This window comes from Schistocerca piceifrons, chromosome 2 (genome assembly GCF_021461385.2).
Source record: "Schistocerca piceifrons isolate TAMUIC-IGC-003096 chromosome 2, iqSchPice1.1, whole genome shotgun sequence".
Classification (NCBI taxonomy): Eukaryota; Metazoa; Arthropoda; class Insecta; order Orthoptera; family Acrididae; genus Schistocerca; species Schistocerca piceifrons.
Genome location: NC_060139.1, coordinates 285,660,614 through 285,676,974, shown reverse-complemented (window position 1 = coordinate 285,676,974; position 16,361 = coordinate 285,660,614). Strand labels below are relative to the sequence as shown.

The 16,361-nt window shown below is 43.9% G+C and overlaps 1 protein-coding gene across 1 annotated transcript in view; it reads left to right on the top strand.

The window, feature by feature from the left end:
* The first annotated feature begins 7,594 nt into the window (after positions 1 to 7,594).
* The window catches only part of LOC124775331, a 159,050-nt gene continuing 150,283 nt past the window's right edge, over positions 7,595 to 16,361 (top strand). The window contains exon 1 of the mRNA XM_047250163.1: positions 7,595 to 7,635. Within this exon, the coding sequence (XP_047106119.1) occupies positions 7,595 to 7,635 (41 nt within the window). The remainder of the gene's footprint in view (positions 7,636 to 16,361) is intronic.

The following is a 16,361-nucleotide window of genomic DNA, read 5'->3' as shown; positions in this document are numbered from 1 at the left end:
GGCGGCCACGCTTTGCCAGGCCTCTAATAAACATACCGAATCACACGAGGCACAGTCCCAACGTGGCCCGAACGTCGACTGGAACCTAAACAAAACAGAACGAAACATTTTTATTTTATTTCTTTATTTTCTTACTTTAGGTTTCACGGTCACACAAGCAACCATAGTTTATACATATCAGTAACAACTGTTAGTTTTCAGTATTATATATGTACAAATTTAAATCCTTTTATGGCAAAAGAGATGTATTTTTTTAAAAATTGGTATGTATACTTTATGGTTTTTAGTGTACAAAATTTAAATTAATGTCTGTTACAACTAAAGGTGTATTAGTTTCAGCTAAACAGTCTGTGCACGTGCTCTTCACTTCAAGTGTCCGATTTGTGGCCTGGCTAACTGGGATCCGTCGTCCAGACAGTGCAGTTCTTGGTTTCCGCTCCGCGCCCTCGGAGTGGCCGCGCTCTCGCACGCAGTGATCCCGTGCTGCCGGTCTCCTCCTCCTCCCCACCGCACTCGCAGGACCTAGATTTTGATTCTGACGCGGCTGATCGTATGGACATTCCCAATTCCTTGACAGCTGTGTGGATGAGTTTATACACCCTAACGCCCGCTTTTCCCAAAGCATTGGGGGGCCTTTGTATTCCACAGCACTCAGTGGGTTTAGTGTCCGATGTGTCCTGTCTGTCTTTTCGAGACTTCTCAATATTATGTGGTTCATGTCTTCGCGCGCTTCCTCCTTCAGCGGACGCACAGAATGGAGACAAGCTGCCATTGTAGCTGTTGCAAACCAATCCTTGGATTGACCACTACGGAAGAAGACATGTCTTCTTCATCTTCTCCACAAGTACAAGGAGGGTCGTCGATCGGTCCAGGCGAATTGTTTTTTAAAATGATCACGAATTAATTTCATCCGTGCAATGTTTCTATAAAATCCTCTATCCCACGAATGACACGCAGCATGGCCCAATTGGACCGGAGCGTCAACTGGTACCGCAGCGTACAAAATTCAAGTGCTATACGTTCCTGAGACCCGAAGACTTAGTGGCGGGTTCGCTTTCTTCCGAGTTGTCAAAACGTCGGCAATCGTGTTACGAAATATCAGTATATTTGCAATTAGAATTAGTGACGAAATAGCACGAATGTTAAAGACATTTATCCGCCGGTCGTTGTATGCAACCATTGGTTACTAAAATATTTGGCGTCGCAACGGTGTGCAGTTCCCGTCGCTGGTTTTCAACTGCAGCACTGCTCGCGTACCGTGCTGAGAAGTGTTTTAGAGTACACATCGAAAACTAACTTGACATTGATTAAAATGATCAAATTAAGTAAAACAACCACTGCGTTATGATGGGAACGGTCATAACCTAAATGTAGGTGACCAGACGGGGAACCGAACTTTTAATTCCTCCTGAATACGCGTCCCCTGTCTTAATCACTGCGCCCCCTCGGCTGGTCAGTTAGAACGATCGTAAGCAGTAACACTCCTGTAGATTTTCTCTTCGCCGTCTCTTCCGTAAACCACGAATACGACTGTCGCAATGTCGTCTCATTCTGTTAATTCGGTAGCCTGCTGAGAGAGAGTTACGACAAATAAGAGTCACGTTTTCCTTTAGGATATTTAAAGTCGATGTTGTGCGACATTAGTTGTAGACCTGAGGCAATATTTCCTCAAATGCTTGGGTAATTGACATTTGGCCGTGTCACGGCGTATTTCGGTACAGCAGTTGAGGTGGTTTCCTGAAAGCGGCGACAGCTCTGAGCGCTCGCAGCCGGTGGAGATGCGGGCTGGCGGGTCACATGATTGCACGTACGCGCGCCTCTCAGTAATTGGCGATCTCATTCGATTATGCGCGTCCCGGCCTGGCGCGGCGTGCGCGGGAATTCGTTAGGCCGCGCCGCCGGCCCTCCTTTGCCGATCTGGCCTCGTTAAGCCGTCGCTCTGCTCTGCTCTTTTAGCCCGCCTTACCCGCGCGGGGGCCTTTTCGAGGGTCCTTTGTTTTGGACCGTCGTGCGGAGTGTCTGCATGGAGATTGTGTGTGGTGACTGGCATTTCCTCCGCGGAAAACGTTGTTCAGCGCCTCGCTTCTGTTATCGGCACAGTATTTGCTGCATTGTTCTAATGTGTTACGAATTACAGTGATCGTCGTAAAGGAAGGCAGTTCGTTCGTTGGTACTGCTATCAGCTGGTGACTACTGAGTATTGTTTTGAGGGTTTCCTTTTCGAGGGTCTCCTTTTCGAATCGTGGCTGCCACAGATGACGAATGACTCAGTGAAATCGTTCGTAAAGAACGATACACTGACACATAATTACAACAGTCTTTTACATTTAACTACCGCACCGGAAAGAATAACTTCAACACATCATGAATCAAAAAATTTTCGGGACTGGGTTAATAAAAAATAGATAAAAATTAAGATGACGGTTTTAATATTTCAAGTGTGCTACATAGTTTATCCCATCTCCTGTCTTGTCACAGTGCCACTCTATACCCCCTTTGGCATAACGCACAGAACCAATGCAACCGTGTGAAAAGTACTTCTTTAGAGAGTTGTTTAACACGAGCATCACATTGGCGTGAATGTCGCTTAGATCAGCAAAGCGTTGAAACTTTGTCAGTTTCTTCACGTTGTCTTTGTAGTAGGTTCGTGTTGATAACACCAATTCTCGTCACCCGCGATGAATTTTTCTAGAAAATAATTGTCAGTGTTCTGTAATTCAGCCAAGTCACGACAAGTGCCCAAGCGTCATTGTTTTAGTTCGGAAGTCTAGGTGTACGGGACCAACTTCGCAGACTCTTTTTCTCTTCCTCAGAACGTTCAGGGGAGACTCTCGAACGCTTGATTTATAGATGCTATTCTACTGCAATTTGTGACGCATCAGTGTTGACACATTACGTCCGCACGTCGACTACTTAACACTGCCTTCTCACAACTGAGTGGTTGAACGCACGTATGCTGTTTATAGTTGTTAGTTCGAGCTGCCTCTGTAGTTACGGTGTTCACGGCACTTTAGGCGCCACGAAATAAATGAGCCTCGCAAGTTTTTGGGCGGACGGTGTGTATCGTTTTTGTATAAGTTAGGTGTGTGAACGACATATATTTTTTGTATATTGAGAAATGTAGTTTGTCTGCGTCATGTATTTTCATGATGTTGGTTACTGAATTTGTAGGAGAAGCCGATGAGCGGCTTTTGTATCGGTAAACGACTGCTATTGTAAAAACCATGAAAACAATCTCAAATACTGCGGACATGTTTATGTCAGAACCTACGGTTAGTATCACCTTCTGAAATGAACCTCTGCTTTGCGATTGTAGGCCTATAGTGGCCGTCTCAGGGCATAAATTTTGTGTGGAAAAGCTAGTGGAAAGTGATGGGAGACTCGAAAAGACCTAAAATATTATAAGTAAATTGTCACAGATGTGCGTATTGAGATACGTTGTATATTTGTGGGACGTTACTGAGCCCTGTCGCTGCTGACATTGTGAGATATTTTTCGACCAGCTTCTACATTGTCGTGTGATGGTAGGTCGAGTGAGAACATATGTAATAGGAAAGAAAAGAATGAGAAGAAGGGGGAGAGAGAGAGAGAGAGAGAGAGAGAGAGAGAGAGAGAGAGAGAGAGACCGAGACCGACCATTTGCGCCTGTTGTGTATGTCGCCCGTAGTGTACAGCTGTAAAGCACGTGGCACATACCACAGGGGTTATGGCATTGCTCGTGTTTCAGTCGTGATTCCTCAGCTGGCTGGTTACGTTTACCAAACTTAGCGACGGCATTTCAAAGAAGTATCACGTACCGAATTTAGTTTTGATCGTCACTGTAACACTTTGGCGTCGCAGCGAGTGAATGAACGTAAGAACACTACAGGCAGTATTTGCAGAAACTGTACGACGGTATTGTGACCTAAGAGGACAGACGAATATTACTGGTATTAACCGTTCCAAGTTGAATAAAGATATAGTATGGCATTATTGCCCGGAAGAATCCCTCTGTGGTGGTTCGGCCGCCTGGTGCAAGTCTTTCTATTTGATGCCACTTCAACGACGTTATCGTCGATGAAGATGAGATGAAATGATTAAAACAAAAGCACCCAGTCCCCGAGCGAACAAAACCTCGGATTCGGTCGGAAATGGAAACCAGAAACCAGTGATCTAGACGCAGCGACGCTGTCCACTAGACCATGTGCTGCGAGCTGTGAAGCGGTTAAAATACGTCACCGTCGTCCAGCTGATATGATGGACCTTTCTTTACTCCTCGATGAGCGGGCACAAGTCGTTCACATATCTCGTCGTTGATCCGTATAATTAGCCACAAATATTAAGTTAGCTTCCGTTTATCGCCACATGCAGATGCACTTCTAATTTCCCACAAATCGCGGTACGGTCATCTTGACTTAAGATTACAGATGATTTCCTGATTCATACTACGTGGAGTCAATGTTATTCTCAAGAAGATCACGGTCATCCTATAATGAATGTAGTAGGCTATGGCTCCAAACGGTACATCGACTTCGTTTTCTTTCGAAGGTTACCTACATGACGGAGCGAAACAGTGGCCCAGATGCTGGGCTATAGGTTCATATTACTACTAGCGGAAAATTGCTCCTATCTGAGCACAAAAAAAAAGACTCTTGACAGAAAAGTGGAGAATCAGCTGCCTGAATCCTCATTCCGCGTGCCTAACAAAAAAACTTGGCACAACATATCAGCGCTCTTTTAACGCAGGAGGCTGTAAATCCTTTTACGCAGTCTCTCTTTGTAGTGAAGACTTCATACTCAGCATCCCCCTCTCAGTGCCGCTGTCGATGTACGTCTCTCCACCACTGTCTCCTCTTACCCTCGTCTGTCTCTCACACTGTGTCTGTCTTCATCCCTTTTTTCTCGTTCTTTCTTACCACTGTCTCTTTTTCTGCCATTTTCACTGCCTGTCTGCCCCACTGCCGTTATCTTTGGGCCATTCTTCGTCCCTCTCCTTGCCACTGTCTCTGCCATTGCCAATGTCTCTTTCTTTCTCATTTAAAGTCTGCTGTTTTTCTCTTCAACCACCGCTGTTTCCTATCCTCACATGTTCTTTTGGAGGGTTCGCTCGGGGTTTTGATCCGTAGATCGGGAATCTTTAACACGTGGGTAATCTCTTTCACTGCCACTTTTCCTCTCCCACCACCATTGTCTCCTCTCTTTCTTTCCTACTGGCTCTCTCTCCTCTCTTTTCCATGGTGACTGTCTCTCTAGTACTTCTTTCAACACAAAATGCGCGAGTATGTCCGCATGCCAAAATTTTTGGTGAGAAAGGCGGAATGAGGATTGAGTAGCTGGTTCCCCTCTTCTCTGTCAGAGTCTTTTAAGGAGGAACATATTCGCCATTTCTGTGCTCCGAAAGGAGCCTTTCTCCGCTGGTTCCCTTCTTTTCCTTGCTGTAGAAGGGTGTGCTGCAAAATGTTAAACGAATTCTGTAGGTCAGTAGAGCTTTTGACAGTTTGTTTATACGCTCTTTGACACATTTATATTCTTTGATACGTATAAATAGCAAATAAGTCTGTATAATGTAACGTGAACACAGAATAGGAGTTCTTTTCGTCCAAATGGGAACACAGAATGGGAGTTCTTTTCGTCCAAATGGGAATCTCCCTTCGTTTCGTCCAAATACAAAAAACTAAGTCCGACGTTAAATTCAAAAAGATTTTAAAATCACCGCTTGAGTGACAAAAATGAGAGGTTTTAAAACAGCACCACAAATGTGTGGTGTAAAGTGCCACATCCGAAAATAGATGCTTCCTCCAGTTTAAAGTCAGTGCAGAACTTACATTCAATGCAATTTCATTTTACACTTCTTCGCATAAAAATGCGTAACATTTTTAAGTTACACTGACATATACCAAAAAATACGGTTTTTGATTGCAAGTACAACGAATTTTGTGTGATAGAATAATAAGTGTTTGTGAGTTGCTTACGTTGCCAGGTGTCACCATCAGTGTCATCAGGTTCAAGACAGCCCGTATAGGCGTGAAATGCCATTGATCAGAGAGAGCGCGTTATGAAGTTTTATTGGTGAAAAGGTGCTGACTAAAACATTGTTTGATGGCCTCAGAACCCTTACGTGTGTTCACTACTTGAGTTAAAACTACATTTACGCCTCAGACCAGAGATTACGTGCATATTTTATGTGACAGATAATGAGATAGAAAAAAACTTTGAAGGTACTCCGACATCATCATCTTAAGAATATATGGTAAAAATGTCGACGATCTGGCGTCAATAGAAGGTATAGTAAGTAGCCAACCCCACAGTTAGCACTTTTGGTAGTCAAAAATCATGGTTTTTCGGGGTTTTCTCAGAAACTGCCCATGAACAAATGGTGCTTTCATACGCCGCCGAAGGCCCACCCAAGACCACACCTAATGTGAAAGAACCAATAGCTTTGCTCAATTTGCGTGGACTGGAGGAAACCTGTAATGTTTAAATTTTGACCTGTACTGTAAGATAGCTGCAGTATGGCCGTAGTCCCGATAGGTGTATGAATGGTCGCTAGGCCAATGGCTGTTCCAAACACTTGACCATTTGTCTTTCTGGTCGACAGAACCCGAGATATGACCCCCCTGAAAAATTGCACTTTCGGGCGCGGCTTTTTGGAAGATATTGGTACCGTGCACTGTCGTGCATGGACCTATTGACTCTTGACAGTCCCACCTGTTAACATGCTTTACTCAGAGTACTTCCCTATTGAAAGGTCTAAGGCTTTTTGAGTAGAACTTGAGAAATAGTAGTTTAGTTCGTGTACTTCACGCTTTTTGTTCCACCTGAAACGTTTCCTTTCTTTTTTAATGTACATCTTGTTCGCAATTTAGTATATTTGTTTGTGAATTATTTTGAACACGCATCAGTATAGTGCTATGACGCCTGATCTTGTTGTGAATTATTCTTGGTACATTACGGCAGAAAATTATTGTACATATTTTTAAGCTTGCCTGTAACATAAATTCAAGGTGGAATATTGAAATTTGCCAGAATATCAGTGACTGTGAGTGCGAGAATGCCTTTTTTTCGGTTTAACAGTTGGACTTGCTGAATTTAAAGGTACGACACTGTACGTTAATCTACATTCATAAACTTTATATAATTTAATTTTTGTCTAATGAAAACTTTGCCTATACTCATACTTCATGACCCGAGTAAGAAAGTGAGGTGTATAATCTCTTCTAACAGAACAGCTACTCAGAATGAGTACAACAACACATTACTCGATCCCGATACATCTTGCATAACGATAATATTCGTAAAATTACATAGATTTTGTCTCACACGAAGGCGCATCCGCAATCGTTTTTTTTTTTTTCCCCACACAACATCGTCTATTGGAAACAAATGATAAAGTGTTAACCTTTTCAAAAGTCGAGTAACCTCAAGAGCAGATTCGTTACATTTCGAATTATCATCACTACTGCTTGGAAGAAAATGTAACTTCGTAGTGAAGCCACAAAACACGAAGGAAATACTATCGTGTAACCTACTGGCTGGATTTATCCACCTACCACCAATAGTGTTAAATGTGTACTTCATTTAGTAATATAGCTGTAAGAATATGTGTATGGAAAAGATGCGCGAGGAGACGCTGAATGAAATTGCATATACACTGAGGTGACAGCGATATGCACATATACAGGGATAGCTATATGCACATATACAGATGTCGCTAGTATTGCGTATACAAGGTATAAAAGGGCATTGCATTGGCGGAACTTTCATTTGTACTCAGATGATTGATGTGTAACGGTGATTATGGCCGCACCAGGTGAATTAACAGACTCTGGACGCGGAATGGTGGCTGAAACTAGACACTGGGACAGTCCATTTCTGAAATCGTTATCGAATTCAGTATTCCGAGATCCACATTATAAAGAGTACGCCGAGAATTTCAGGCGCTAACTCTCCCGAAGAACAACGCACTGGCCGAGGGCCTTCATTTAACGACCGAGACCAGCGGCATTTGCGTAGAGTTGTCAGTGCTAACAGACAAACAACACTACAGGAAATAACCGTAGAAATCAATGTGGGCTGTACGACGAAAGGATGGGACAGTGCGTCGCAATTTGACGCTAATGGTCTATGGCAGCAGACGACTGACGCCTTTGCTAACAGCACATCACCACCTGCAGTACGTCCCCTGGTCTCGTGGCCATATCGGTTGGGCCCTAGACGACTGGAAAACCGTTGTCTGGTCAGATGAGTCCCGATTTCGTTTAGTAAGAATTGATGTAGGGTTCGAGTGTGGCCCAGACCCCACTAAGTCACGGACCCAAGTTGACAACAAGGCACTGTGCAAGCTGTTGGTGGCTCCATAATGGTGTGGGTTGTGTGTACGTGGAATGGACTGGGTCCTCTGGTTACGTTCGGCTGCTTGGAGGGCATTTGACCCAAACAACGATGGAATTCTTGTGGATGACAATGCGCCATTTTTGCAGATGACAATGCGCCATTTTACTGAGCCACAGTTACTGTTCGCGATTGGATCGAAGAACATTCTGGACAGTTAGAACGAATGATCTGGCCATCCAGATGGCCCGACACGAATGCCATCGAACATTTATGAGATATAATCGAGAGGTCACTCCGTGTACAATATCCTGCACCGGCGACACTTTTTCAATTACGGACGGCCGTAGAAGTGGCATGGTTCAATATTTCTGCGTGGGACTTCGAACAAGATGTTTATTTTTGTCACCTCAGTGTAGTTCATAAAGGAAGTTTTATCATGTATGGAATCAACTTCGAACTGCAAAGGAAGAAGATGCCATCTCCACACCAGGGTGCATGCAGTGCCTTCCCTTGTCTGTGATTTCAGTTTTTATCTCCTCCCAAAATCGACGTAACGCTTCCTTCGATAACGCTACAGCTTTCCCATACTCCTTAAAACTACTCGTGACTACCTCTTTTCTTCCTTGTTATTAGTTAACAAGAGCATTCCTGATTTGTACGAGAGACCCTTTCTACGTTATGCACCGGTCCGTCTTAGGTAGCGTGTGCCACCAGGGAGTAATGTGTTACGTACATGTTGACCATTGTGGGAACTCCATTCCGCATGTGCGCCCTGCAGTCGTAAGTGCAATCGAAGCGCCACGTCTGGTGAGAGGGCGGGTGCCGACTGCAGCCAGCGGCAGGTGGTGGGTGTGGCCAGGCCGCTGCAGAACGCTCTCTCTCTCTCTCTCTCTCTCTCTCTCTCTCTCTCTCTCTCATACAACATTCTATAGGAAGCTTTATCTGTCTGGATACGAAAGCGGACTGTAAAAATATGATATATGATTTGTTGTGAAATATGGAAGCAGTAAGAAAGCCGATATCATTGCTGAGATGTACGTTTCCTTTTTGCAGCTCCACTAATCTCGTGCTGGTACACACTATGGTGCTCGCGTAATTCGTCTTTTAGGGGCCTGAATTGTCGAATCCCGATTCGTAATCATGTTTTCCCCTCTCCTCTGTATGCCAATACCGCCGACATTTCTGAACCAGTCTATGGACATGCACCTCGTCCGCTCCCAAATATACACAAATTTGAACGATAAAATGAAAAGGCGTATCCTTACAGAACCTAGATATGTATGATATTAGAGCACTGCAAAAGTGCCATGACGGAGGGAGGAGTTAAGTATCCTGCAGGCGTTAAGCAGGAGGCTGTCTTTTATCCGAAGGAACATCGAATGGAGCGCCATTATTCCGGAATCATATCTGTACGAGTCGAGGAGCAATGCAGAGTTGGCACGTTGCTCTACGGGGAACATCGTCCTTGCCTCATAATGATTTTACAATATATGTATTGTCGATGTGGACAGAAGTATAAAGAGAGGGAGAAGTAAATATGGTACTGGGACAACCATACTGTGCCAGAAAGCACTAGTGTTGCCCACCGATATGTTCTGTCTTTGCTGTGGTCGTTGTGTGATACCTCCACTTAGTCAACTTCTGTGACGAGCTTTGGTAAATGACCTAATAGATGAGACTGCCACATTTTCAAATCTGAACGCCCACCATGATTATCATGAAGATTTTTTTAACCGTCTAAATTCAAACAAGCTTACGTCGTGTCTACGGAGCTAGGCAGAACAAGCAGCACATACGCAGACCAGGTAACAGAATGGTATGCAGGTTAAAATCGTGCGTCAGACGCTCTCTACTTGCGCCCTGTTTTCCATGTTCATTATATCCATGTGTGAACACGCACCCATTGAGTTATCCTCTTAAGATTCGTCTCATATCGTGTGTCATTTTGCAGCTTGCCAGAGAAGACAGAGCAGGGACGTTCCGATACAGCTTGAAATAAAGTGACTGTTACTCTGTTATTCCCTATTCCTACAAAGCAGAAGGTAGAGCCGTTGATTTTTTTCCAAACGTGTGATTGCGGCTGGAAGTTCACTAAAGTACGTCTTAATACGCACTAAATTACTCTGGAGACTTTTCTTACTTCAACCACTAACCGCATTAGGAATACTTGCTGATGTGTTTTTGTCTGTCACGTCCAGCGTCTTCTTCATATCTTCTAAATGAACACTGTGGTTATAGAGCTGCTTCAGTTCATCTTCTCCAGCTGGTGACGATTGGCTCTAGGGGTAAACAAGTATCCTGCATCGTATCAATAAATAATTTCCCTCTTGATGGCGCCTTCACGACCATTTTCTTCGCAGAGGAAATTAAATAAGACATTTACTCATACTTTGGAAAATTCACTCTAATTTCCTCTTTCTTCGCAGAGGAAATTAGGCATTTACTTTGGAAAATTCGCCCTAATTTCCGCTGCCACCCGCTGAAGAGCATGTGCTTAAGTCCATATGAGCTGCCATTTGATAAAAAGCCTACCACACTTTAGCAGCCTTAATCGTGTATGATCACCAAATGTTTTTCCTCATTTTCTTTTGCAGTCGTTGAATGGTTTGTATCTTCCAGTAGCCTGGAGGCAATGAGATGTGGGTGTTCCTGGTTTAGATTCTATCATTTTCCCCGCGACGACGTTGGCAATGAATCTCTTAAGTCCGTCTTAATTCAGATGGTTGCGGGACCTCGGCTGCTCGTATACAATGTTGAATCAAACACCTTCAGCCGTTTAAATTTCCAGTTGTTATTTTATTTGAGCAACCTGTTTCAGCGCTACATTACGCCATCTTCAAAGCCCCTTCACCGACGTGTTGGAAGAATCCTACCTTTGGTCCAGTCAAAATACGGGCCAGCATTCAGTGACTGGCATCCGTAGATTTCTTCTTAACACAACGATCCCTTCGATCTTCACTTGCCGACTGTTGAGCATCTGCTGAAGTGTAGGTAGTAGACAAAAAATTGAAACGTTTGTTGATAGACTCAGTGGAAGGAATTTTACTGGTCAAGTACAAATTCAAGGGTGTGAAGAATTTTATAGCTATGTTCTTCAAAATAACAATTCAGTTATTTCCTAAGTAGTAAATCCTGTTGAAAGAGGAAACACCACTGGGAAAGACTGAAAATCACATGAGGATAATTGCATTGTGTTATACAATTAAATACCGTTGTTTAATGTTACAGCAGATTTTCAGTGTGTTATTTACCGCTCATTCTAAAGTAAATTATCATGCCTTTTTTTAAGAAATACGCTTCTTTTTGTGAAACACTGTCCTGCTTTTGATAATTTTGGAAGTGGTAACGCCGAATGCACTGCTACGCTTACATAATATGAGAACGGGTCGCAAGGCTGGTTTTACCCGCGAGTCAGGGTTAAGTGCTCACTACACAGTGGAAAATAATGACAGCACTGTAGCTAACTACTGCCTTCAGAAAAATTCTGTGATCCCACCACCTGGCTGGAAAATGGACATCGCCAGTAGTTCTCTCAAAATCCAACACCGCCTCCAGCTTTGCTGTCTGATACGAGCACGTACGAAGCACTTACTCGCTCTCTGAAACGCATCACTGTCCCAGGAAATGCATTTGTCAGGATTCGACCCCCGCACTCGGGAATACACTTTTGGTTTCTTGCAGGGATTCCACATTTGAAAAATAACTTGGCTGACCACGAAGAATCACTGACTACCAACACCAGAAATACGTTTCGAAATTCCACCTCCACCCCAGAGGGCACAAGACTTCCCTGCTACACCCGTCGCGTGCTGCTGCACCAAATTACTCCTCGCATTTTTTTAACATCCAAACCTTTGTGTCAATCGGCTTTAGGAGTCAAATGTAGGCCATTTCCTGACCCCACTAGTAGCACCACTGTGTAAAGTGCTGCTTCGACCACGATCCATTTACAAGGATCACAGAAAGGTCGGCCTCTCTTCACCAAGCTGAACAAACTTCTCCCCCTCGCGCCTGCACCTCCCCAGATACTAGAAACGGGCTCTTAGTGTTTGTAGCAGTGAACGTGACGAGTCGTCGAGCTTAGCCAAGACTGATCCGTTACGAACCTCCACATGTACCTGGTTTGGTAAAAACGATTCAGTGTGTGAACGCGTCTTTCACAGTTTCCTTTTTTCCTCAAAGTGAATCGACGTACGTCTGTCTTTGCGCAACGAGCTATTAATGGCTCGCGCCTGAGCGGAGCCGTTCTGCCGGCTCAGAATGGCCGCCTTATCTGCTGGGACGGCGCGCTGAGGCGGGTTCTCATCAGGACGCGTTGCTGCGCCCTTTGTGCCCCCGCGCACGCCGCCGGCCGAGCGGTAAATGCACTCTACACAGATACTTCTGCGCCGGGAAAGGTTTTTCGTTCAGATCAGCCATCGCAGATTTTGCCCCCGTCTCGGCTGAGTAATTTGTGGGTCATGAGTTCTTTAATGAGCGAGCTAGCCTTTAACGAACAGACGGCGCGATTAGCGGGCGTCCTTGGCCGCAGGAGACAAAGCCCGCGGTAATTAGGCTCTCTAACGTACAGCACGCACACGCATAGGCCGCGCGCCGCTTTTTGCGTCCGACGCTGGGAGGGGGCTCGCAACGATCCCGTGTCGGCTGTCAGTCTGAGTCAAGTACCGCGTCGCAGTTTCACGCTCGTCTGCGACACTCATTGACAGCTGGGCGCCTCTCAGGTACGAGCTTTTATAGCCCGTGCTGCCTTCTCTGGAACTTTGCAAAATAGCGGACAACCTTCTCCTAATGGGTAATAGTCTTTCCCGTGGAAGACCGTGGCATACATTTTGTGAGTTAACGAACACTTTGCTCTCATTTAAGTATATGGCCGAAAGAGTCAGCCTTCAGGAATTGTGAAACGAATCCTGTCGTCCAGGACCGCGTGCTACAAAGGGCGCAGATTCACCACGAGATGGGGAAACTCACAGGCGTCTATTGTCTGTGGAGGCCTAAGCGCTGTAGTGTGCAGGTGAGAGACGAGAACCAACGTCATAGGGAAACCCAGGGAACCAGAGCACTGTTAAATATGACGGACTTACGATCGGCCATGAAGGGAAACATTTATGAAAACTATTTAGTTCTGTAGTAATTCAGGGAATCTAGCCACAGTAATTTTAATTTGCCATCCTCCATAAATTTTCATGGTGATCCCAGTAAAACTTGAATATTGATCATATCTATAATAGTTTAGGATTTACTGTTAGAATGAAATTAAGAAGTTTTGTAACAAAGACCTGAATGCTAAAATCTGAACGCTTTGGTCGATCTTAACGATCGACATATCATATAGAAGCGCATCATTAAAATGACAAACGTTGTAAATATCAACTCTGTAACTTCATTTGTTTAAAAGATATAGTAAATTTAAATTATCAGGATTCACAGTTAAGCAGCAGATCATAATTTCCACCACCCAAAACACATTGAACGATGACAGCATGACACCCTATTGAATCATTAGGTAATAGAATATTTGTTGTAAAGTTTAGTGCATAATAGTTACTTTATTCTTTATTTATTTATCAGAAAGCACGTTGGTGCAAGGCTACTAGCCGTGGCATTCAAAGCTAAGAAGGAAATTGTATTGGTTTTATGTAAAAGAATTTAACGTTTATTATGTAATGGATATTATTGTTAATTTATTTATAACGTGACAGTGGTCAAGCTTTGATTATTTAAATATGTTAAAATGTGAAATAATGTAGAATAAGCTGTAGCCAATCAGATGGACGGCTTCAGGAAAGGGAACTTCCCTAGTCAGTTCAGCGAGGATATTCGGCGCGCGGGAGTCGCGGCCGGGGTCAAGCAGAGGGAGTGCCGGTGCAGACGCGAAAGCGGACAGTTCAGCTGGAGACACCAAAGAGCACAGTTCGGATTGAGACGCGAAAGCGAACGGTCAATCTTTAGGCAGCTAGGAAGTGAAACGACTTAGAAAATTTGCGTTGTGTGGTATCGCGGGACTTTGTCTCTGAGCGGTGAGCAACCGCGCGCCTGGTGTGAACTTTTCGCGAATATAACGAGGTGAAATATTAGACTTGTATTTCGCGATGAGATTGTGATTGATAGAACTGTGTCAAATGGATATGCGCTCGAGTGTAACACTAACTCTAAATACGACCACTTTCGCTATTAGTTTGCTTTGTGAATAAACATTATTCCAGCCAAAACGCAACTGCGTGGCCTACATCATCTATGGGTCGTTAATCTCGTTGTTCCCGATATTATTATTACTGTTATTATATGTTATATTAACTTTGTATTTCGCAAACTTGCCACGTTTCTCACCTTAATGAGAGGTGGTAACTACCTTTTTTAATCCATGTTTCTAAAATGTGATGTGTATTTATACACCTGCCCTCAGCAAAAGACAAAATATTTTCCTGGTGTTGGTTACTCAGAAGTTTTCGACTCCTATGTACCCTTCTCTGTGGGCACCGATTTCTTTTTCTGTGAAGATATCGTACGATTAGAGTAGCAACAGACATTATTTGCTGGTCAAAAGTAGTATATATGCCACAAGTTTTGGTTTTTCAATTTTTCTTACCGTAATGCACCTCATCTGCGACTTAACGTAAAGGATATAAGGTGCTGAAAGCACTGCATTTGTATCGTAAACTTCTGTCTGTCTTGTTGTGTGTGTGTGTGAGAGAGAGAGAGAATCACACTTTAAAAATACAGAAATAATTTTACCAGCTGTTAGGCCTGTTCACATCAAAATGTCATAGACCTATTTTATGTTTTCAAGCAGAGTAACTTTATTCTTCAAAGTCTGACACCTCCTTAATTATAACCTGACCTGGTGGTTGCAATACCATTTCAAACACACCTAGCACCCTCCCCCCCCCCCCCCCCCCCCCTCTTCCTCACGCCCCACCAACAAATTGAAAACGCTCGACTTCCAGGTCATTCTCCACATTTTCCTGTAATTTGAGTGTCGTAAAATCATTTCTGAGACGTATGGAAGGGCGGTCCAACAGCGTCCAGCACAAATGCCGAAAGCTTACTATGGAAAACGGCACTTTCAGTCGAACTTCTGGTGCTTAGATCTTATTGACACTTAAAAAAAACAGTATGAAAAACAAGCTTACAGACTTCAGTTTCGTCGGGAAATGGTACAGTATCGTGCCGTCCTACTGCGTCTGTCGATTTTTAATGCCTGAGCCGTTGGGACTGTCTTTTCACTATACAGAGCGCTGTTTGCTGAATGGTCCATAGTATTTGATAGCGGGTTGAACCTGTGTCTTCATATAGTGAGAAAAAAATATCGCTTGTATTGTTCATAGCCCACTGGGTGCTGTGCTGTGGGATAACATTTCTATTTTTCCTGTTAGACATTCGGCTACCACTTTCAGTACTCTTCATAAACTGCGACTAAGCGCATAGTCATTATTCACGATTTTCTTCACTGCTGACAGGTGTGGTCAGAGCGCGTATCATATTAAGTAAATGAAGTCCTTCGGTGATCTCATTGCCAGTTAGTGCACCCTTTCAAGCCACTTGCAAACTCTTTGATACTAACAGCTCTTCAGACGTTAGCCACTTTCACTCACTATAAATTGCACTACATTTGGCTACTACGCCGTGAGATTTTCGGACGCCGCATTTGCTATGTTCCTGATGATGTAGGTTGTTCTACCTCGGATGGTACTTCTAACAGTCTTTAATCTTAGTTAGAAAGTTTCTGAACCATGTAGCAAAGCGGCATGCATTAAGTAGCCAGCAGAGTCGTTAATGACAGCGCAGTTTTCGCGCGTCGCCATTAGGACTTGCCTTCCCTTCCGGAACTCAGCTAGTTAATGCCATTCACTACTGAAACTATCTTGCAGAGATTTCAGTTACTAACTGTAACCTAGTGCTCTCCGTAGAATTTATTCGCACATCTCTCCACATCGTCATTCCTCGTAAGTTGTATGCGAACTAAATGTCGAAATTATTGTTGTCGCACTATTGGCCAAAATTCTTTCTGTGAGCTACATCATTCCAGTTTAGTTAGGTTCCTGGTTTCA